General features: G+C 41.2%; 1 protein-coding gene across 1 annotated transcript in view; it reads right to left on the minus strand.

The window, feature by feature from the left end:
* Window positions 1-10236, minus strand: part of LOC126266936 (RNA-binding protein EWS-like) — a 47358-nt gene extending 37122 nt beyond the window's left edge. Inside the window, exons 1-2 of the mRNA XM_049971628.1 lie at window positions 10158-10236; window positions 4072-4206 (exon numbers count right to left, since the gene is read on the minus strand). Of these exons, the coding sequence (XP_049827585.1) occupies window positions 4072-4202 (131 nt within the window). The 5' untranslated portion in view covers window positions 4203-4206; window positions 10158-10236. The remainder of the gene's footprint in view (window positions 1-4071; window positions 4207-10157) is intronic.
* Window positions 10237-24158: the final 13922 nt, after the last annotated feature.

The raw sequence follows: 24158 nt of genomic DNA on the forward strand, positions 1-24158 counted from the left end.
CTACCACCATCACATGCATCTTCCAGTCATCTTGAAAAGGTTGGGCTTTGGAGGTAAAATGCTTCTTTCCCCCAAGAAGGAAGTAAGAAGGTGTACGCATCCTACATCTCCATCAGAATGCAAGGAAGAAGCATATGTTATCTCAAAAGCAGCAGTTGCAAGGGATGTTCAACGTACGCTGAACATGTTGCAAACAAGCTACGGTGCTTCTTGCATAGGTCACGAACTATTTTCATTTATCACATAAATATCATGTTATTCCACGCAGCTATGGGTAAATACGATGCAGAAAATCCGCCCAATAGTCATGCAGAAATATTTGTTTCTGACAATACATGTGAACAATGTCTTGCTTCACTAATTCACTCTGATGTCTCTGCTCTCACGTCAGAAGAATGTCAACAGGTTCCTCCTTTTGGTGTTCTGACTGTAGTTTTTACATTTAAGGTAATAGCACCATTCGCTTAACGAATTCAAATACACCAGAATGTAAGTTGAATAAAATTAAAAAATTAGAAGCTATTACAGCATTGCATTTCAAACTAAATACTGTCCAGTTTGTGATGTTTCGATATCGAAAGTGTACTGCATACAATCAACAATTTGTAATGACACAATTTTCCTGCACACCTGTACAAAATCATGCAGGACATGTACATATAAATGCTTTCTGTACTAGTGGAATTCTTGAAATACCTGGTTCTGAAATCTCGAAAATGTAAATCACTGAAGGATAGTTATTACCTGTAGCTAAATGTCTCAAAGTCAATAACAATTTCACATCAGCTGGTCATGATAGTTGGTGTCCAATTTTCTGATCACTGGCATGAATTAATGCAAAAACTACTAAAAATCTCCCAAACATAATTTATGTAAAATTTTTAAAACATGTTTCACGACCACACACCAGTTTCCTAAAAAGTTCACTGCAAGATTCTATACCAACAACAAATAATTCTTCCCTCCACCATTTTGATTTTCTTCCTTTTCTTCTGTTTCTCGAGGTTACTACCAGGAAAGCAGCTGCTCCTACAGTTCGCAAAGGCATGGTGCACTGTTCTTATGTTGCTTCAGTGAAACTGATTGAGGCACATGCTACCAACACAGGCAACCTGCAGCATGTGACACTAGGTAACATATTTTCTGGGCAACGACAACTCTGTATCACGATTTCATGCCACAGACTAAAAGCTGGCGACATCAGGTGACATGCAGCATGTAATTTGAAGCAAGGTACCACCTAGTGTTGCCTTGATGGACTTCGATCTTAATACTATGTGCAGAGAGAGAGAGAGAGAGAGAGAGAGAGAGAGAGAGAGAGAGAGAGAGAGAGAGATTAATTGGTTGGTCTGAGGTACAAAAGTACCAAACTACACGATCATCAGTCCTTTCTCCCTGACACAAGCAAGGCTCAAGATACAAAAGCACCCAACACCACAACTAAAAAGAAAACTAACATAACGAGCAAAAAACGTAACCATCAGCCATCATTGTATACCACTTCATGGTCCCAGTACATGTCAAGAATCTAGAGGAAGTGACAGCGTAGCGCTGTGGGGTTACCTGGGTCCTATGCAAGGTCCAGGCGGAGCTTCGGCCTATGTGTACACCATGGATGTGTACATTAATGGACCTCAAGTATATGTGGTAAAATCAAGGACTCCAGACAGAAGAGATCGCACGCGAACCGCAATCTTAAGCCCTGACCTGGACCTCCGATGCGGGAGATGAACCGCCGTGGATGGAAAAAGGAGACGGTAATTCAGATGCTCAGGAGAACTGTCAATGTGTGGAACGTAACTGGCGAGCAGTTGTGCACATCTAATCTTCAATGGAGGAACTCCGGCCTCCACCAGGACACCAGACTCGTCCTAAAAGCTCCTGTTGCCAGTCGAACGCCACAGTGGTGGACTGGGTCGAGTAAATGGAACACTGAGGGCGCCACTGAACCATAAACCAGACTCCCATAGCCAAGGCGGGATTGAACAAGGGCTCTGTAGAGCTGCAGCAGTGTACAGCGATCTGCACGCCAGTTGGTGTTGCTCAGGAAGCGGAGGGCATTGAGGTGCTGCCAGCACTTCTGCTTCAGCTGACGAAGCCACGTTAATTGGGCGTCGAAAACCAGACCTAAGAATTAATAATCTCCACTACAGTGAGTGGACTGTCATTAAGGTAAAGTTCTGGTTCCAGATGAATGGTGCAACACTGGCAGAAGTGCAAGAGACACGACTTTGCGGCTGAAAACTGGAAGCCGTGGGCAAGAGTCCATGACTGCACCTTGTAGATGGCTCTCTGTAGGCGCCAATCGCCAACACCAATACTGGAGACAGACAGCACGACAGCTGCTGTTAAGACTGTTAATAGCCACTAAAAACAGAGATACACTCAATACAGACCCCTGTGGGATCCCATTCTCCTGGATATGGGGAGAACTATAGGAGGCACCAACTTGGCCATGGAAAGTACGGAGCGATGGGAAATTTTGGATACAAATTGGGAGCGGGCCCCAGAGACCCCACACATTTAATACAATGTCACCAGATCATCATAAGCTTTTCGTAAATAAAAAAAGACAGCAATCAGGTGTTGGCGTCCGGAAAAGGCTGTTTGGATGAGAGACTAGAGGGAAACTAGATTATCAATGGTAGAGCGATCCTGGCGGAAGCTGCCCTGGCATGGAGCCAGTAGGCCACAGGACTCCAAGACCCAGCACAACCGCCGACTTACCACACGTTGTAACAGCTTACAAAGAAAGTTGGTGAGGCTGTTTTCCACATGTAGAATTTATTATATTTGAACTAAGGATATGTTCAAGGATTCTGCAGCAAACAGGGAGTCCCCGTTCTGCGCTCATAGGCAGCATACCGTGCCTGGTACACGCAGCGCTTGGGGACCACAGCACAGCTGTGACACCTGAAGACGAGCTTATAAAGTACGAAATTGGTTGTGTGAAAATAAAGGAATTTACAACTGAAGTGGTATTTTCAACCTCTGCTATAATGCTCAATTGTGAATGTTCTTCCAACATGATTGTTTATGACATAAAATAACGTTGGACAACAGAATACTTTAAGGTCAGGTCATTCATGTGCACTAAATCTTCAGAAACTTTTGCGATGTACCATCAATATTCAATCTTTTCATTTTCATTCTTGTATGTTCTTCAATCCACATGTAACAATTTTCAAGGGCAGATGAGCCCCTTTTGACAGTCAATGGGGTTATACCCTAAAAAGATGCTAGTGTCAAAAGAAGTTTCAGACTTTCAAGCCTGTTACCATTTACTTCACTGTGCGACATTTTGACTGAGCTGCCTTCCCAAGGCGAGCCATCAAAGACAGAAGACTTTTCCTTTCCAACAATTCATCAGTGTGCTGTGTGTATTCCGTACATGCATTAAGACCATGGTGACAGACTAATCACATTACCCACCAGTTGGTATCATCATTAGTGGAACCGCAGAACTCTGCTTATACTGTTACATTCATTTAGAGCATATAGTGGAAATGACGAGGTTCCAAGCATTATCACAGTTCATCAATCTTTCAGCTGCATGTACTTGCACCAATTTTTAACAAAGGAGTATTAGTAAGTTATCGTGGTCAAAATTATTGTTGTATCATGCACCACTGAATGTCCAGTAGAGATACAATACTCAGCAATGATAGACTAGACTGCAAACGGATAATACAGCACTGATGTTTGCTGCAATATTTTTCCCACAATGCACATGATATGGACAGACTATCTCCATTTTTCTTTAATGGCTCGCATGTGGAAGAGTGGCTGGTGCCAAACAAACTATTGTGAAGTGAAGTAAATGACAAATGGACGCAAGCCCAAAACTTCTTTGAACATTCTGCTCACTGGAAAATATAAAAATTCACAAGACATTAGTACACTATGTATACAATTCCCGATGAATGAAACATATTGTTCTTATTGCAAATGGGACTTACACTGCTCTGAAACCAGCAAGAAAAGAAATGTATCTGTTAGCTACTTAGTGCATGAATCTTTTTCCCTTGTCGCTACAATACCTAACAACACATATCAGACTTGAGAACTTACCGACGCCTCCTTTCCCTCTCTCTTGAGCGACGCCGTCTCCTGTCACGGTCTCTGTCACCACGGTCCCTCTCCCTTTCCCTCGACTTGCTACGGCGTCTTCGCGAAGGAGAAGGTGATCTGCTGTGCCCCATTAACCTGTGTGCATAAAAAGAATGATAGATTTTGTACACTTAAGAGTTAAACATACCAACTTTACTACCTCACTCAGAGTGACAAAATGCAGTCTTCCAGAACACGTGCTTTTAAACACAAGCTGTTTAAAGACATCAGTATAATTTTCTATTACTATAGTCTGATTTAAACTAGTTGTCACTAGACAGATTGTTGGCTCCACAGCTGACTCCTACCACCAATAAACTAATGGAAACCTGGCATCATCGGCTCCCATGTTGCCACTTCTGCTGCACTGCCTAAAGCACTGTGCCAGCCAGTCCTCAGTGAGCCATTGCAGTAAGAGATTTTTATTATTTTTAGCTTTGCTTGCCTTACAATGTGTGATGAAAATACTCAAAAGAGGAGTAGACCGAGGCTGCACACTACATCAACATAGATACTCTGCAAATCGCACTTAAGTGCCTGGCAGAGGCTTCATCGAACCACCTTCAAAATGATTCTCTGTTATTCCAATCCGAAAAAATGAACACCATATCTTTACACGCAAGCTCTGATTTCCGTTATTTTATTATGATGCTCATTTCTGCCTACGTAGGTCGGCATCAACAAAATATTTTCGCATTTGCAGGAGAAAGTTTGGGATTGAAGAAGATTCTGCCGCAAAGAAAAACACCTTTGTTTTAATGCGTCCACCCTAAGTCCCTTATGTCACTGACCTCTCTCCCCTATTTCTCGATCAAACAAAACATACTGCTGTTCTTTGAACTTTCTTGGTGCACTCCATTAATCCTATCTGGTAAGGATCCCAGACCGTGCAGTAGTACTCCGAAAGGGAACAGACAAGCATGGTGTAGGCAGTCTCTTTAGAAGGTCTGTTACATTTTCTAAGTGTTCTACCTGTAATATGTAGCCTTTGTTTCACCTTCCCCACAACATTTTCTGTGTGTTCTTTCCAATTTCAGATGTTTGTAATTGTAATTCCTTGGTATTTAGTTGCATTTTCATAAAGTGCTGGAAATGGTGTGATTATAAGCAATAAGTCACATGAATTTGTTTGTTCAACAAGGGTTGGTTGGTTGGGGGGTGACTGATTTGCGGAAGTGAACCAAACAGCGAGATCATCGGTCCAATTGGATTAGGGAAGGATGGGGATGGAAGTCGGCCGTGCCTTTCAAAGGAACCATCCCAGCATTTGCCTGAAGTGATTTTAGGGAAATCACGGAAAACCTAAATCATGATGGCAGGATGTGGGTTTGAACCGTCATCCTCCCAAATTAGAGTCCAGTGTGTTAAACACTTTGCCACATCACTTGGTTACAACGAGGGAGTATTTTGAAAGAGAGAGGTATGCAGGAACGCCTCTTGTTCCTTTGGATACAGTGGTGAGCAAACTGCAGCCACTCTACAAATCAGCAAATAACCAATAATAAGAATACACAGGAGAAATTCATTAAAGAAGAATAAATTAAATCATCTAACTTGATGACACCTGAGAGAAAGAGGTGCATTAAGAAGAGTGTCACAAACTCTACTCTCTTCAGAAAGATGTGATATTTCATGAGATATATACATATTATTCAAGGAAGGTGTATCCAACAGTCAAGAAGCTACATACTACTCTTGTATCAGCAGACCTGTTTCAGAGTAGCCAATTGTTCTTGCTATGAGTCATGTGAAAGTTAGGATTCGGGTATAAATCTATTTCTGGCCCCAAATTGTTAATGGGAAGCCAAGATAGTGCAGCTTGGTGATGCCGTTTTCTTAGGGAACTAGTAGGCACACATTTTTACGATATTGTTTGGCTTGATGAAACATGGCGAATGTGGGACACAGTTAACACGTTGGACAGATACCATCAGCACTAGTATAGCAGCTCTGACTGGTAGTGGAAAAAGAATAACTGTAGCACATGCCAGCAATTAAAAAGGGTTCATTTCTGTCTGTTGTTATTCACTTCAAACAACCTCTGACTACCACGAAGAGATGAACCACAATACTTCTGTGAAAGGATCTGAAACTCTGATTCAAAACTTAATGAAAAACTATAATTGTTATAGGTAACACTTCACACCATTTGGTAATACACTGAAGTGTCAAACAAACTGGTACAGCCATTCACATTCAAATACAGAGATACGTGATCAGGTAGAATATGGTGCAGCAGTAGGCAATGCCTATACAAGACAACAGGTATAGTGCAGTCATTAGGTCGGTTACTGCTGCTACAATGGCAGGTTATCAAGTTTTAATTGAGTCTGAATGTGGTGTTATAGTCTGCGCACAGGAAGTGGAACACGGCACCTCTGACGTAGCGATGAAGTGAGGATTTTCCCGTACGACCATTTCACGCATGTAATGTGAATACCAGAAGTCCAGTAAAACATCAAATCTCTGATATCACTGCGGACGGAAAAAAATCCTGCAAGAATGTGACCAATGAAGAGTGATGAGAATTGTTTACCATGGCAGAAGTGCAATCCTTCCACAAATTGCTGCAGATTTCAAAGCTAGGCCATCAACAAGTGTCAACCTGCAAATCATTCAACGAAACATCATCGATATGGGCTTTCTGAGTGGAAGGCTTACTCTTGTGTCCTTCACGACCGCACAACATAAAGCTTTACACCTTGCCTGGGCCCATCAACACCGACATTGGACTGTTGGTGACTGAAACCATTGTCTGGTCGGACGAATCTCATTTCAAATTGTATTTAGCGGATGGACGTATACTGGTATGGAGACAACCTCATGAATCCAGGACCCTGCATGTCAACAGGGGTCTGTTCTAGCTGATGGAGGCTCTTTTTAACTGTGGGGCTTGTGCAGTTGGAGTGATATGGGATCCCTGATATGTCTAGATATGACTGACAGGTGACATGCATGTGAGCATCTTGTCTGATTACCTGCATCCATTCACGACTTCAACAATTCCAGCAGGACAATGCGACACTCCACATGTCCAGAATTGCTACGAAGTTGCTCCGGGAACACTCTTCTTGAGTTTAAACACTTCTGCTGGCCACCAAACTCCGCACACATGAACGTTACTGAGCATATCTGGGACACCTTGCAAAATGATTTTCAAAAGATATCTCCACCCCCTCGTACTCTTATGCATTTAAGGACGTCCCTGCAGGATTCATGGTGTCAATTCCTCCAGCATTACTTCAGACATTCGCTGAATCCACAACACATCATGTTGCGCCATTTCTGCATGCTATCGAGGGCCCTACACAATATTAGGTAGGTGTACCTGTTTCTTTGGCTCTCCAGTGTACAAGATAAGGCACCCACAAAGGCAATGAAGAAAAACCAAGACTGACTGCTGGGTACAGAAACATAAGGTACAGTTTGACAGTAACTGGAAAAGGGCAGAATTATTAGAACTCGTGTCACAACAAAAGCCAAAGAACTCATTTTACACTGCGGGAATATATCCCTATCATCGTCTTTACAACACAACTGAACTGATTTGTGCACAGGTTAAACGTTACAACGCTACAGAAAATAAATTTACATTTAGTGAAAGAGAATTCCTTTGAAGGAGGCAATTATAAAAGTAACACCATTAGACTGGCAAAAGATAGCACATCATATAAAATGAGTGATATGGGAAGCATGGAATAATAAACGTGTGTTACAACAATGTGTCACTATGAGCTGCAACACCAGTAGGTCCACTGGCTTTGAATTAGGTGTTGTTTTCCCACTGTCCGATTATGTATAGTGTACTTTAACGAACCTTTTACTTCCATTAAATCCTGAGTTTGTGAATTTATTTCAATCACTTTCTCTTCCCTTTTGTAAGTGTACATAATACTGTTCAGCAAGCTCCCATTATCTCCCTGTGGCACATTAGTTCATACACAAAAATATGTCGTGCTATTTATTACACATAAAGTTCCAATGATATGAAGGAAGCTATCTCAGACCCTAAAAATTTCTATTTCAATAACAAACTTAAAAACAGTCCTAATAAAAATTAAGAAACCATCCTGAGCTGCTTAGAGATACTACTGAGAGTGATATAGACAAATTTCAGAAATTTTAATCATTTTTGTAGGACACAGAGACTAACTTCGCACTTGTTGAAAGTTAAATATTGACGCCATTGCATAAAAATGCTGTTTTTAGAAGCTTATATATAGAAAATGCAATGCAATCTGAAAATATTAAAGATTTATGGCAAAACAATATATTTTGATAACCGATGAAAAGGTATTCGGTGATTATTTTTAGATATTACATGATAAGTTTGAAACTGTTTTAAAAACTGGAAAATTTAATCTGCGTCAAAATGATTTACACAACTCTTGCCCCCAATTAAAATTAAGAATGGACTTCTGATGTGCTGACACTATACAGATCTAAACTGTAAGTGAATTACAGATTGTTTCTTCACTTTTGTGGAAGATAAAGGCTTTAAAGTGATTTTCTATTGCCACAGAGTGATACCCTGTGGTGTCTGTCTGCAAACAGTACTTGATGCGACAATGCGGCAGCTTTGGACCTTAAACTTAGTGTTAACCAGTTTAAATAAGAACGCCACAGTTAATAATAATAATAATAATAATAAATCCCGTGGAGGCCCGGGAAAAGAATAGGCCTCCGGTATGTTCTGCCAGTCATAAAAGGCAACGAAAAGAACAAACAACTAATAGGGCTAACCCCCCTTTTAGTGTGATTAGTTGATTCAGGACAGAACTAATGAAGCCTCGGACAAGCACAGTCATGGTCGGGGACGACACTTTAACCCTATGCCCGTCTACAATGGTAACGTCACTACTAGCCACATGGAAAAGGATTTAAATCCAAATAGAGGTGTTTTGCAAGATATGCTTCCTGCAACCACTCTAGAAGGAAAACAAAGACAGAGGATGAGATGGTCAGATGAAGTTAACCGACACCTCATGTTCTGTTATTACCAAACAACAAACTTAGGAACCAACACAACCGGATACAGATCACAAGTATACACAACATTTACTACCGGGTACCCAGAATTAAAATTTTTAACAGAACAACGAATAGCTCCTCTGATCCGTGTAATAATAAAAAATAACAGAATACCCCACTCAGAAATAGAAAACATCAAACAACAAATACTGGAACAAAATAACGTGCAATCAGAAGAAGAAGAAGAAGAAGAAGAAGAAGAAGAAGAAGAAAATACAGTGATGGACGCAAACATCCCAGAGCAAACAAACAAAGAACAACATGCATCAATTAAAGAATCGGAGGAAAACAAAATCTTAAGACAGCCACCAGAACAAGCACAAATAGAACACGAAGTGACACACACATTAGATATAGAAGAAAAATTTCAGCTGACATATATAGAATACAAAGACACAAATACATACATTAGACTATTCTTGCATAGACCACCAAATAACCCACAAGTCGAAACAACAATAACAACTATCAACACAATCATACACAACAAAATAAATGAAAATACAACTATGGAAGAGTTACAACTACTGGTTTATATAGGAGCACTCACTACACTAAATATACACACTAGGCAGATATCAGAACCAACCAACACACAGAAGAAACCCACAAAACCAGCATGGCTACACAGGCTACAGATCAGAATAGAAAAACTGAGAAAAGACATCGGACAGCTAACACAATTTATAAGAAATGAAATATCAGACAAAAAACGAAAAAGGTTAGGTGAAATCTCACAACAAGAAGCGATAGAGCAATTAGATGAAAAGAAGCAGAAATTACAAGCATTGGCCGAACGACTTAGAAGATACAAAAAAAAGTGAAAATAGAAGGAAACAAAACCAAACATTCAACACAAACCAAAAGAAGTTTACCAGACAATAGATAACACACACATTAAAATAGACAATCCACCAAACATAACAGACATTGAACACTTCTGGAGCAACATATGGTCATACCCGGTACAACATAACTGACATGCACAGTGGATACAAGCAGAAACAGACACTTACAAGATGATACCACAAATTCCTGAAGTGATAATTTTGCAACATGAAGTCACCAGAGCAATTAATTCTATGCACAATTGGAAAGCCCCTGGAAAAGATAAAATAGCAAATTTCTGGTTAAAGAAGTTCACCTCAACAACAGTTACATTGCAGACCCATACACAGTCCCTGATACACTTACACAGGAATAACTTCTCTGAAACCTAAAGATCAAGCAGACTCAACAAACCCAGCAAAATATCGCCCCATAACATGCCTACCAACAATATACAAAATATTAACTTCAGTCATTACACAAAAATTAATGATACACACAACACAGAACAAAATTATGAATGAAGAACAAAAAGGCTGCTGCAAAGGAGCACGAGGATGTAAAGAGCAACTCATAATAGATGCAAATGTGACATATCAAGCTAAAACTAAACAAAGGTCACTACACTATGCATACATTGATTACCAAAAAGCTTTTGATAGTGTACCCCCACTCATGGCTACTACAAATATTGGAAACATATAAAGTAGATCCTAAAATGATACAGTTCCTGAACATAGTAACTAAAAATTGGAAAACCACACTTAATACCCAAACAAATTCAAATAATATCACATCACAGCCAATACAGATTAAGCGTGGAATATAACCAAGGAGATATATTAAGTCCTTTCTGGTTATGCCTTGCTCTGAACCCACTATTCAACATGATAAATAATACAAATTATGGATATAATATTACTGGAACATACCAACACAAAATCACACGTAACCGTAGGCTTCCGCGGCCGTTGTCAATGTCAATAAAATTCTTCTGGGTTAGAGACCGCATTGTCATTTATAAAATTCCAACGTTTCGGCGTCTGTTGCAAGACGCCTTCCTCAGGGTGTGTTGCTAACTGCTGAATGCGCGCAAGTGTGGGTACATATATACTATGGAAGAGTACCCTTCCTCCTCATCCTCACATCCAATCACAACACTCTTCCATAGTATATATGTACCCACACTTGCGCGCATTCAGCAGTTAGCAACACACCCTGAGGAAGGCGTCTTGCAACAGATGCCGAAACGTTGGAATTTTATAAATGACAATGCGGTCTCTAACCCAGAAGAATTTTATTGACACAAAATCACACATTTGCTATACATGAATGATCTAAAACTACTGGCAGCAACAAATCAACAACTCAAACAATTACTAAAAGATAACAGAAGTATTCGGCAATGATATAAATATTGCTTTTGGAACAGACAAATGTAAAAAAATAAATAAAGAGAGCCTAGTCAAGGGAAAATACACTTAACAAGAAGATTACATATTGGATAACCACAGCAACTGCATAGAAGTGATGGGAAAACAGATGCCTATAAATATCTAGGATACAGACAAAAAATAGGAATAGATAATATAAATATTAAAGAAGAACTAAAAGAAAAATATAGACAAAGACTAACAAAAATACTGAAAACAGAATTGACAGCAAGAAACAAGGCAAAAGCTATAAATACCTATGCTATACCAATACTGACCTACTCATTTGGAGTAGTGAAATGGAGTAACACAGACCTGGAAGCACTGAATACACTTACATGATCACAATGCCACAAATATAGAATACATCACATACATTGAGCAACAGAAAGATTCATATTAAGCAGAAAGAAGGAGGAAGGGGATTTATCGACATAAAAAACCTACATTATGGACAGGTAGACAATTCCTTTTAGAACGAGCAGAAAGTAGCAAAATACACAAAGCAATCACTCATATAAATACATCGGGTACACCACTGCAATTTCATAACCACTTCTACAACCATTTAGATCACGTAACATCAACAGATACGGAGAAAGTAAATTGGAAAAAGAAAACACTACATGGCAAGCACCCGTATCATCTAACACAGCCACACATCGATCAAGACACATCCAACACATGGCTAAGAAAAGGCAACATATACAGTGAGACGGAAGGACTCATGATTGCAATACAGGATCAAACAATAAACACCAGATATTACAGCAAGCATATTATTAAAGATCCCAACACCACAACGGATAAATACAGACTTTGCAAACAACAAATAGAAACAGTAGATCACATCACAAGCGGATGTACAATACTAGCAAATACAGAATACACCAGACATGACAATGTAGCAAAAATAATACATCAACAACTTGCCACACAACATAAACTAATAAAACAACACATTCCCACATACAAGTATGCACTACAAAATGTACTGGAGAATGATGAATACAAATTATGCTGGAACAGAACCATTATAAGAGATAAAACACCACCACATAACAAACCTGACATCATACTCACCAATAAAAAGAAGAAATTAACACAACTAATCGGAATATCCATACCCAATACAACAAATATACAGAAGAAAACAGGAGAAAAAATTGAAAAATACATCCAACTGGCTGAGGAAGTCAAGGACATGTGGCATCAGGATAAAGTTGACATTATACCAATTACACTATCAACTACAGGAGTCATACAACACAATATCCACCAGTACATCAATGCAATACAGCTACATCCAAACGTTTACATACAATTACAGAAATCTGTAATTATTGATACATGTTCAATTACCCTAAATGCAATATAACATATACCGTACAGTTAAAAGGAAGTCACGCTTGATCAAGGTCTGCGTCACTTTCGATTTTTAACCAGACATAAGGTCTGAGAAAGGAAAGCCATAATAATATAATAGTACTACAAATAATATTTCCATTTCTACTATCCAGATCTATGTCATCTAAGCCCTTCTCCATCCACTGTATATCTTTACACCTAGTATTACACTAGTAGCAGTAGTAGAAACATTTATTTTTTCCTTTTTTTTCTAGGAGTAGATGATAACTTGCAACATAAATATTCTGTCAATTTTATTTCCTGTGATCATCAACACAGGCACGGTTACATCATCTACATCTACATCTACGTCCATACTCTGCAAGCCACCTGACGGTGTGTGGTGGAGGGTACCTCGAGTACCTCTATCGGTTCTCCCTTCTACTCCAGTCTCATGTTGTTCGTGGAAGGAAGGATTGTCGGTATGCTTCTTTGTGGGCTCTAATCTCTCTGATTTCATCCTCATGGTCTCTTGGCGAGATATATGTAGGAGGGAGCAATATACTGCTTGACTCTTCGGTCAAGGTATGTTTTCGAAACTTCAAGAAAAGCCCGTACCGAGCTACTGAGCGTCTTTCCTGCAGAGTCTTCCACTGGAGTTAATCTATCACCTCCGTAACGCTTTCGCGATTACTAAATGATCCTGTAACGAAGCGCGGTGCTCTCCGTTGGATCTTCTCTATCTCTTCTATCAACCCTATCTGGTATGGATACCACACTGCTGAGCAGTATTCAAGCAGTGGCCGAACAAGCGTACTGAAACCTACTTCCTTTGTTTCCGGATTGCTTTTCCTTAGGATTCTTCCAATGAATCTCAGTCTGGCATCTGCTTTACCAACGATCAACTTTATATGATCATTCCATTTTAAATCACTCCTAATGTCCCAGATAATTTATGGAATTAACTGCTTCCAGTTGTTGACCTGCTATTTTGTAGCTAAATGATAAGGGATCTATCTTTCTATGTATTCGCAGCACATTACACTTGTCTACACTGAGATTCAATTGCCATTCCCTGCACCATGCGTCAATTCGCTGCAGATCCTCCTGCATTTCAGTACAATTTTCCATTGTTGCAACCTCTCGATTCACCACAGCATCATCTGCAAAAAGCCTCAGTGAACTTCCGATGTTATCCACCAGGTCAGTCATGTATATTGTGAATAGCAACAGTCCTATGACACTCCCTGCAGCACACCTGAAATCACTCTTACTTCGGAAGACTTCTCTCCATTGAGAATGACATGCTGTGTTCTGTTATCTAGGAACTCTTCAATACAATCACAGAACTGGTCTTATAGTCCATATGCTCTTACTTTGTTCATTAAACGACTGTGGGGAACTGTATCGAACGCCTTGCGGAAGTCAAGAAACACAGCATCTACCTGTTTCACATGACCGTCTCTTTCGAAACGCACGCTGATTCCTACAGAGTAGATTTCTAGTCTCCAGAAAAGTCATTATACTCGAACATAATACATGTTCCAAAATTCTACAACTGATTGACGTTAGGGATACAGGTCTATAGTTCTGCACATCTGTTCGATGTCCCTTCTTGAAAACTGGGATGAGCTGTGCCCTTTTCCAATCCTTTGAAACGCTACGCTCTTCTAGAGACCTACGGTACACCGCTGCAAGAAGGGGGCAAGTTCCTTCACATACTCTGAGTAAAATCAGACTGGTATCCCATCAGGTCCAGCGGCCTTTCCTCTTTTGAGCAATTTTAATTGTTTCTCTATCCCTCTGTTGTCTATTTCGATATCTACCATTTTGTCATATGTGCGACAATCTAGAGAAGGGACCACAGTGCAGTCTTCCTCTGTCAAACAGCTTTGGAAAAAGACATTTAGTATTTCAGCCTTTAGTCTGTCATCCTCTGTTTCAGTACCATTTTGGTCACAGAGTGTCTGGACATTTTGTTTTGATCCACCGACTGCTTTGACATAAGACCAAAATTTCCTAGGATTTTCTGCCAAGTCAGTACATAGAACTTTACTTTCAAATTCAGTGAACACCTCTCGCATAGCCCTCCTCACACTACATTTCGCTTCGCATAATTTTTGTTTGTCTGCAATTCTTTGGCTATGGCTATGGCTATGTTCATGTTTGCTGTGAAGTTCCCTTTACTTCTGCAGCAGGTTTCTAACTCGGTTGTTGTACCACAGTGGCTCTTTTCCATCTCTTACGATCTTGCTTGGCACATACTTATCTAACACATATTGTACGATGGTTTTGAACTTTGTCCACTGATCCTCAACACTATCTGTACTTGAGACAAAACTTTTGTGTTGAGCCATCAAGTACTCTGAAATCTGCTTTTTGTCACTTTTGCTAAACAGAAAAATCTTCCTACCTTTTTTAATATTTCTATTTACGGCTGAAATCATCGATGCAATAACCCCTTTATGATCGCTGATTCCCTGTTCTGCATTAACTGTTTCAAATAGTTCAGATCTGTTTGTCACCAGAAGGTCTAATATGTTATCGCCACGAGTCGGTTCTCTGTTTAACTGCTCAAGGTACTTTTCAGATAAAGCACTTACAAAAATTTCACTGCATTCTTTGTACCTGCCACCCGTTGTGAACGTTTGAGCCTACCAGTCTATATCCAGCAAATTAAAATCTCCACCCACAACTATAGCATGGTGGGGAAATCTACTCGAAATATTTTCCAAATTATCCTTCAGGTGCTCAACCACAACAGCTGCTGAGCCAGGGGGCCTATAGAGACATCCAATTACCATGTCTGAGCCTGCTTTAACCGTGATGTTCACCCAAATTATTTCACATTTCGGATCTCCGTCAATTTCCTTCGATACTATTTGAGACGTCACTTGTGATGTCCGTGTGGGGTTCGTTATGTCACACACAATAGAAACTTCCACATGGGAAAAAATATATTAAAAACAAAGATTCCAAGACTTACCAAGCGGGAAAGCGCTGGTAGACAGGCACAATAAAATAACACACACACACACACACACACACACACACACACACACATTTTATTGTGCCTGTCTACCGGCACTTTCCCGCTTGGTAAGTCTTGGAATCTTTGTTTTTAATATATATTTTTAATTTATCAGAATGATTCTTTCTCTCGGGGATATTGTCTTCTCTTATCACTTTTACTTACGTGCATAAGAAAATATGAAAAGGGCCCCAGTTATTCATGTACCAACTTCAGATTTTGAACGTGATGACTAAAATATAGTTTCCGTTAACTGAATTGAATGTAATTTTGTTAACTTCTATTTATTGACTGCAAAGCAAGGCTTGAGAGAATTTCTGTTGTTGCCGTGGAGCAGCCAAGATAAAACTTACTGAACTCATGGAGCCTGCATAGTTTAAAAACACGAACTTTTAATTAAATTAATTATCTGTTGCAATTTAAAAAGGTTCTTATAACAAAATCTCTTGCATTTACATTTACTGTTAACACATTGGTAAATAAATTAATGGTTCCGTGCGTAATGGCTGCCCAGAGCCTGCATTGGAAGATGAGCTTCTCGCAGTGCAATTACTGAAAAAATGCTTATTAAAAATAATTAGTCACTGTGAGCATTTGAGGTGACAACTATTACAAAGAAATTCATATTGTAATAATAATAACAAGTTTATTTTAGCAATTAATATGAATAACTTAGATAATATATGTGTACCCGCTCAATGGCTGCCTTCCGTATAGCGAAACAAACCAGTGTGAGTACCACAAAATACGTCCTTCCTCCTCGGCCGTACAATCACGTCTCTTTTGATCCTTTTTTATTTTCATAGATATTAAATAAAGATGCTATCGCTGCATATGAGTTGTTTCAAGAACATTAACTATATCTTTTACACTAATTATATTCATAAAATATGTAAACTACGATTTACAACCGCTAAAAATGCCAATACTTATGTGACGTACCGTCACATATTGCACTTCTTATTGCTATAAACACGCCTCCCACTTCACTGTCCAGCCTGTCTCTGCAGTATACATTCCAATCTGAGTTTAGGATTTCATTACTGTTTACGTCTGGTTTCAGCCAACTTTCTGTCCCTAGTACTATATGGGCATTGTGACCGTTCATTAATGAGAGCAGTTTACTATTATCAGATTAATATTGTTATTCCCTGTTGCATTTTGCCTACTCCTACCTAGCCGCGTCTCAGGAGGCGTCTTGTCTGGCCTAGGGAGGGAATTCTCTAACCTAAAAAACCCACATTTGCACTCCACACGTATTCTGCTACCCTTGTAGTCACTTCCGGCATGTAGTGCATGCCTGACCTATTCAGGGGGACCCTACATTTCTCCACCTGATAGCGGAGGTCGAGAAATTTGCACCCCGGATCTCTGCAGAATCATCTGAGCCTCTGGTTTAAGCCTTCTTCTCGGCTCCAAACCAGAGGACCACGATCGATTCTGGGAACGATACTACAAATAGTTAGCTCAGATTCCACCCTGCAAGCGAAGCTTCCTGCCTTCACCAATTCTGCCAACCGCCTGTACGAACTGAGGAGGACCTCTGAACCCAGACGGCAGGAGTCATTGGTGCCGACATGAGTAACAATTTGTAGTCAGGTGCACCCAGTGCTCTCTACTGCCGCCGGCAGGGCTGCCTCCACATCTTGGATGAGACCCCCCACGGCAAGCAGACACAGTGAACACTGGCCTTTTTCCCCGACCTTTCCGCTTTCTCCCTAAGGGGCTCCATCACCCGCCTAACGTTGGAGCTCCCAATAACTAATAAACCCCTCTCCCCATGTGCCTGCTCGGACCTTGCTGAAGGAGCAGCCACATGTCCACTCACAGGCAGAGCGAGCGATGCCACACAGCTAGCTTCCACATTGACCCTCCGCCTCGTGCGCTGCGAACGGCGCTGAACCGCCACTCCCCTTGGGGAGAGGGTGGCCCAACCGCACCTGGTACCCGCGAAGATGTCTCGACAGCAGGGACAGTGGGTGAAGCATGTAACACCTGGGGTGTACTATGCAATGCACCCGACTCTCCACTGCCGCTACACTCCGGGGCAGCAGCCTGAAGACGGCTGACCACGGCCATCAACACGTTCAGCTGTTCGCAAATAGTGGCCAGCTCCTCCTGTGACCATACACAGCAGTCACACATCCTATCCATCCTAAGAAATCAATTTACTGTAGAGAGTTAATCAACTTTTGACTAGACTGCTAATTCACGTAAGGCGGCTGATAGTTGACTAAACTGTGGTTGATAGACACTTCTTGTAAAAAACAATGAAAATAGCACTACCTATCTCTGAACTGTATTGAAAACAAACACTAGCACTATTGGCACTATGCTTGACTAAAGGGACTCACTCTGACTGTATTCAAAATAAACACAAAATCTATGGAACACTGTTACTAGCACTTGGCAATTAAAGCTTCCTAAAAGCAAAAACACGCGGAAAAAGAAGTGACAAATAAGAAAAATACAGTTAATACTTAAATTAACGTAGCTGGCTGTAAAGCAGACGTGAAGGAGACGGCAGTTACGACGATACTGACACTACTGGTACGATGGCTGACTAATGGGACATGCACAAGCTGTTTGTTGCGTTAATCACATTCCAAAATCAATATGCTCCCTATGATTATCAACCTGCTAAACCCTGTATCTTATCCTAGCACAACTAAAATCCGCAAAAAGTCAAAACGTTTGTAACACTTAACAGAGTCAGTGTCTGCTCATCACTCAGAAAGGATATCAGCAGTCACCAAAATAATCAACCTAAAATCACATTATCAATTAGGAATCACCATACACAGTGCTCTCAAACACCTTGGCTGACACTGTGCCAGACAGGTGAACTGCTATAGTCAACAGACAGCAGGACTGTCCTGTAAGAGTTACTCAACCATCATCAGGATGCCACTGACCACTCACAATATACAGGACACCTGCAGGGACAAAGTGCAAGCCCTATTCAGACCAGACACCTGCCACCTGTAAATACACTCACTTATCTTCAACAGCTGATCATGCCACACTAAAATCAGACCTGCCACCACTGCACGGCTCGGCATTGTGACAAATGTGCAATTGTTGGCCACTTTGGGGCCAGTTGCATAATTCAGGAACGGAGGGATCAGGGATGGTTATGTTTGGTTAAGTTTGACTGTAGCAAGGAGGCAAACATGTCTGCAAATGGAAGCTGCTTCTCACCAGAGGCCAGGGCAGCACTGGGTGCTGTACAGTCTCCACAAAACAGCAGCACACAACTTGCAATTTGGGCTACAAGCAGCATATTAGCATAAGCCCAGTGTGGCACTAGCAGTCATTTGTGTTTAGCAGTGAACTACTGCTCTTGACTATGTACAGGCTCAGGTGGTACTGTGGTTAGTGCTTGGCCGCTTAAAGAGACATACTGTACACTTACCAGAGAATTACTCTGGCTGTGAACCATGATTAGAATGGACCAGGTTTAGCAAGGATCTGTGCTTTGCTTCTAACAACCACACTGTCACAGCTACTCAGACCTGTGTGTGTGTGTGTGTGTGTGTGTGTGTGTGTGTGTGTGTGTGTGTGTGTGTGTGTGGTGGGGAGGGGGCACTGTGCTTATTTTCACCTATCCACCATCCATCATCTACAAATGGCACAGTCACTGCCTGTCAGCAAATTGTGTTCATTATTACAACTCATGAACCATGGACCTTGCCATTGGTGGGGAGGCTTGCGTGCCTCAACGATAAAGATAGCCGTACCGTAGGTACAACCACAACGGAGGGGTATCTGTTGAGAGGCCAGACAAAGGTGTGGTTCCTGAAGAGGGGCAGCAGCCTTTTCAGTAGTTGCAGGGGCAACAGTCTGGATGATTGACTGATCTGGCCTTGTAACATTAACCAAAATGGCCTTGCTGTTCTGGTACTGCGAACGGCTGAAAGCAAGGGGAAACTACAGCCGTAATTTTTTCCAAGGCATGCAGCTTTACTGTATGATTAAATGATGATGGCGTCGTCTTGGGTAAAATATTCCAGAAATAAAATAGTCCCCCATTCGGATCTCCGGGCGGGGAGGACGTCGTTATCAGGAGAAAGAAAACTGGCGTTCTACGGATCGGAGCGTAGAATGTCAGATCCCTTAATCGGGCAGGTGGGTTAGAAAATTTAAAAAAGGAAATGGATAGGCTAAAGTTAGATATAATGGGAATTAGTGAAGTTAGGTGGCAGGAGGAACAGCACTTTAGGTCAGGTGAGTAAAGGGTTACAAATAAAAAATCAAATAGGGGTACTGCAGGAGTAGGTTTAATAATGAATAAAAAAATAGGAGTACGGGTAAGTTACTGCAAACAGCATAGTGAACGCATTATTGTGGCCAAAATAGACATGAAGCCCACGCCCACTACAGTAGTACAAGTTTATTTGCCAACCAGCTCTGCAGATGATGAAGAAATTGAAGAAATGTATGATGAAATAAAAGAAATTATTCAGGTAGTGAAAGGAGACGAAAATTTAATAGTCATGGGTGACTGGAATTTGAGAGTAGGAAAAGCGAGAGAAGGAAACATAGTAGGTGAATATAGATTGGGGGGAAGAAATGAAAGAGGAAGCCGCCTGGTAGAATTTTGCACAGAGCACAATTTAATCATAGCTAACACTTTGTTCAAGAATCATAAAAGAAGGTTGTATACATGGAAAAAGCCAGGAGATACTGAGAGGTTTCAGATTGATTATAGAATGGTAAGACAGAAATTTAGGAACCAGGTTTTAAATTTTAAGACATTTCCAGGGGCAGATGTGGACTCTGACCACAATCGATTGGTTATGAACTGTAGATTAAAACTGAAGAAACTGCAAAAAGGTGGGAATTTAAGCAGACGGGACCTGGATAAACTGACTAAACCAGGGGTGGTACAGAGTTTCAGGGAGAGCATAAGGGAAAACTTGACAGGAATAGGGGAAAGAAATACAGTAGAAAAAGAATGGGTACCTTTGAGGGATGAAGTAGTGAAGGCAGCAGAGGATAAAGTATGTAAAAAGATGAGGGCTAATAGAAATCCTTGGGTGACAGAAGAAATATTGAATTTTAATTGACGAAAGGAGAAAATATAAAAATGCAGTAAATGAAGCAGGCAAAAAGGAATACAAACCTCTCAAAAATGAGATCTACAGGAAGTGCAAAATGGCTAAGCAGGGACAGCTAAGAGGAAAAATGTAAGGATGTAGAGGCTTATCTCACTAGGGGTAAAATAGGTACTGCCTATAGGAAAATTAAAGTGACCTTTGGAGATAAGAGAACCACTTGCCTGAACATCAAGAGCTCAGATGGAAACCCAGTTCTAAGCAAAGATGGGAAACCAGAAAGGTGGAAGGAGTATATAGAGAGTCTATACTAGGGCGATGTACTTGAGGACAATATTATGGAAATGGAAGAGGACGTAGATGAAGATGAAATGGGAGATACGATACTGCAGGAAGTCTGACAGAACACTGAAAGACCTGAGTCGAAACAACGCCCCCGGAGTAGACAACATTCCATTAGAACTACTGACAGCCTTGGGAGAGCCAGTCCTGACAAAACTCTACCATCTGGTGAGCAAGATGTATGAGACAGGCGAAATACCCTCACACTTCAAGAAGAATATAATAATCCCAATCCCAAAAAAGCAGATGTTCACAGATGTGAAAATTACCGAAAGTTCAGTTTAATAAACCACGGCTGCAAAATACTAACGCGAATTCTTTACAGACGAATGGAAAAAGTAGTAGAAGCCGACCTTGGGGGAAATCAGTTTGGATTCCGTAGAAATATTGGAACAAGTGAGGCAATACTGATCCTACGACTTATCTTAGAAGAAAGATTAAGGAAAGGCAAACCTACGTTTCTAGCATTTGTAGACTTCGAGAAAGCTTTTGACAATGTTGATTGCAACACTCTCTTTCAAATTCTGAAGGTGTCAAGTGGAAAAAAAACAGGGATGATAGGCTATTAACAGTTTGTACAGAAAGCAGATGGCAGTCATACGAGTCGAGGGGTATGAAAGGGAAGCAGTGGTTGGGAAGAAAGTGAGACAGGGTTGTAGCCTATCCCCAATGTTATTCAATCTGCATATTGGGCAAGCAATAAAGGAAACAAAAGAAAAGTTCGGCGTAGGTATTAAAATCCATGGAGAAGAAATAAAAACTTTGAGGTTCGCCGATGACATTGTATTTCTGTCAGAGACAGCAAAGTACTTGGAAGAGCAGTTGAACGGAATGGACAGTGTATTGAAAGGAGGGTATAAGATAAACATCAACAAAAGCAAAACGAGGATATTGGAATGCAGTCGAATTAAGTCAGGTGATGCTGAGGGAATTAGATTAGGAAATGAGACACTTAAAGTAGTAAAGGAGTTTTGCTATTTGGGGAGCAAAATAACTGATGATGGCCGAAGTAGAGAGGATATCAAATGTAGACTGGCAAAGGCAAGGAAAGTGTTTCTTAAGTAGAGAAATTTGTTAACTTCGAGTATAGATTTAAGTGTCAGGAAGTCGTTTCTGAAAGTATTTGTATGGAGTGTAGCCATGTATTGAAGTAAAACATGGACGATAAATAGTTTGGACAAGAAGAGAATAGAAGCTTTTGAAATGTGGTGCTACAGGAGAATGCTTAAGATTAGATGGGTAAAACACATAACTAATGAGGAGGTATTGCATAGAATTGGGGAGAGGAGAAGTTTGTGACACAACTTGACTAGAAGAATGGATCGGTTGGTAGGACATGTTCCGAGGCATCAAGGGATCACCAGTTTAGTATTGGAGGGCAGCGTGGAGGGTAAAAATCGTAGAGGGAGACCAAGAGATGAATACACTAAGCAGATTCAGAAGGATGTAGGCTGCAGTAGGTACTGGGAGATGAAGAAGTTTGCACAGGATAGAATAGCATGGAGAGCTGCATCAAACCACTCTCAGAACTGAAGACGACGACGACGGCGCGACGACGACGACGACATTACAACTCTGGAGATTCCACTGTTACTCTCAATGGTATTGAAAGTTGCAGAACAACAGAAACAGGATATGCACAATACCAAGTTAAAGCATGCCCCCACTATCTATTACAGTGACACGTGTCTGCATACACTGCAAAGAGAATTGGGGCCTTACAAACCCATCTCACTGAAATGTTGCTGTTGTGGTCTTCAGCCCAAAAATTGCTATGATTAAGCTCTCCACACAACTCTACCCAGTAGAAGACTTCATCCCTTGAGTAACTACTGTGACCCACATCTTTCTTAACCCGCTAATGAACTTATCTCTCTGTCTCCCTCTGCAATCCACCCCTCCTTCCCTCCAATACTAAACTGAGGATTTGTTGATATCTCAGAATGTGTCCTACCAATCGATCCAATCTTAGAATTTTGTTACACAACAAATTCTCTTTCTGCCCAATTCTATTCAGTATGTCCTCATTAGTAGTGCGATCTACCTATCTAATGTTCTTCAGCATTTATGAGTAGCATCACATTTCAGAAGCTTCTGGTGCACTAGTGTTAAGTCTTAGTCATAGGACAGGGGAATTTTGTTAAAAATTCAGTAAAGGCGTGGTTGGGCGATGAAGTCTGGGGCCACTGGCAGTGTGTGGTAATAGTCGGGCAGCCAGTAAGCAGGCAGAGTAAACATGGCGCAGAGCTGCAGCAGCATATTGCATGTACAATTTGTTTGAAGTGAAGCAATGGTGAGGCAGGGAACTGCAGCGTTGCTGTAAGTTTTTGCGATGCACGAGGCAAGGCAGTAGGCCAGAGCCGGGAGTGACCCCTCCCATAGTTTCTCTCTCTCTCTCTCTCTCTCTCTCTCTCTCTCTCTCTCTCTCAAACTACGTCGTAAGCAAGGGAAAAAGCAGTATAAATAGTCAGGCACTTTTAGCTTGAGGGTGTGCCAGGTCAGTCGAAGAGTCGGGTCTGACCTGTACTGGTCTAAGCTTATAGGGGCCCATCTGGTAGCATTGTTGTAAATACTCTGTGTAAACCTGTACTTTGTTTCTATGTACTTGTTCAGCCTGTCTTCCGCCTCTGCGGATACAACATCGGGGCAGGACGAAACGGCAGCCAGGTACTTGGAGATTGCCCTCCTCCAGGCAGACTGCGCAAAGACAACGGTCTGTAGTGGGTCCAGGACGGGCCACATTTGCTTCCCACCTGGTGTACCGGGGTCTGGAAGAGGCGTACACTGCGGGAGGTGTGGCAGCGCTGCAGGAGCGCCAGAGACGGCAGGAAATTGCATCCACCAAGGGGCCGGGACAAGGCGTGGAATGTTCTATGGCAGTAAGGATAACATTTGTAGGATATTCTACATGATCATCACAACTGGGGAAATATTGATTGTCGAAAGTTGCCCAAGAGGAGTGACGCCTCCAGTTGGCCT

The sequence above is a fragment of the Schistocerca gregaria genome, chromosome 4 (assembly GCF_023897955.1).
Source record: "Schistocerca gregaria isolate iqSchGreg1 chromosome 4, iqSchGreg1.2, whole genome shotgun sequence".
In the NCBI taxonomy this organism is placed as follows: domain Eukaryota; kingdom Metazoa; phylum Arthropoda; class Insecta; order Orthoptera; family Acrididae; genus Schistocerca; species Schistocerca gregaria.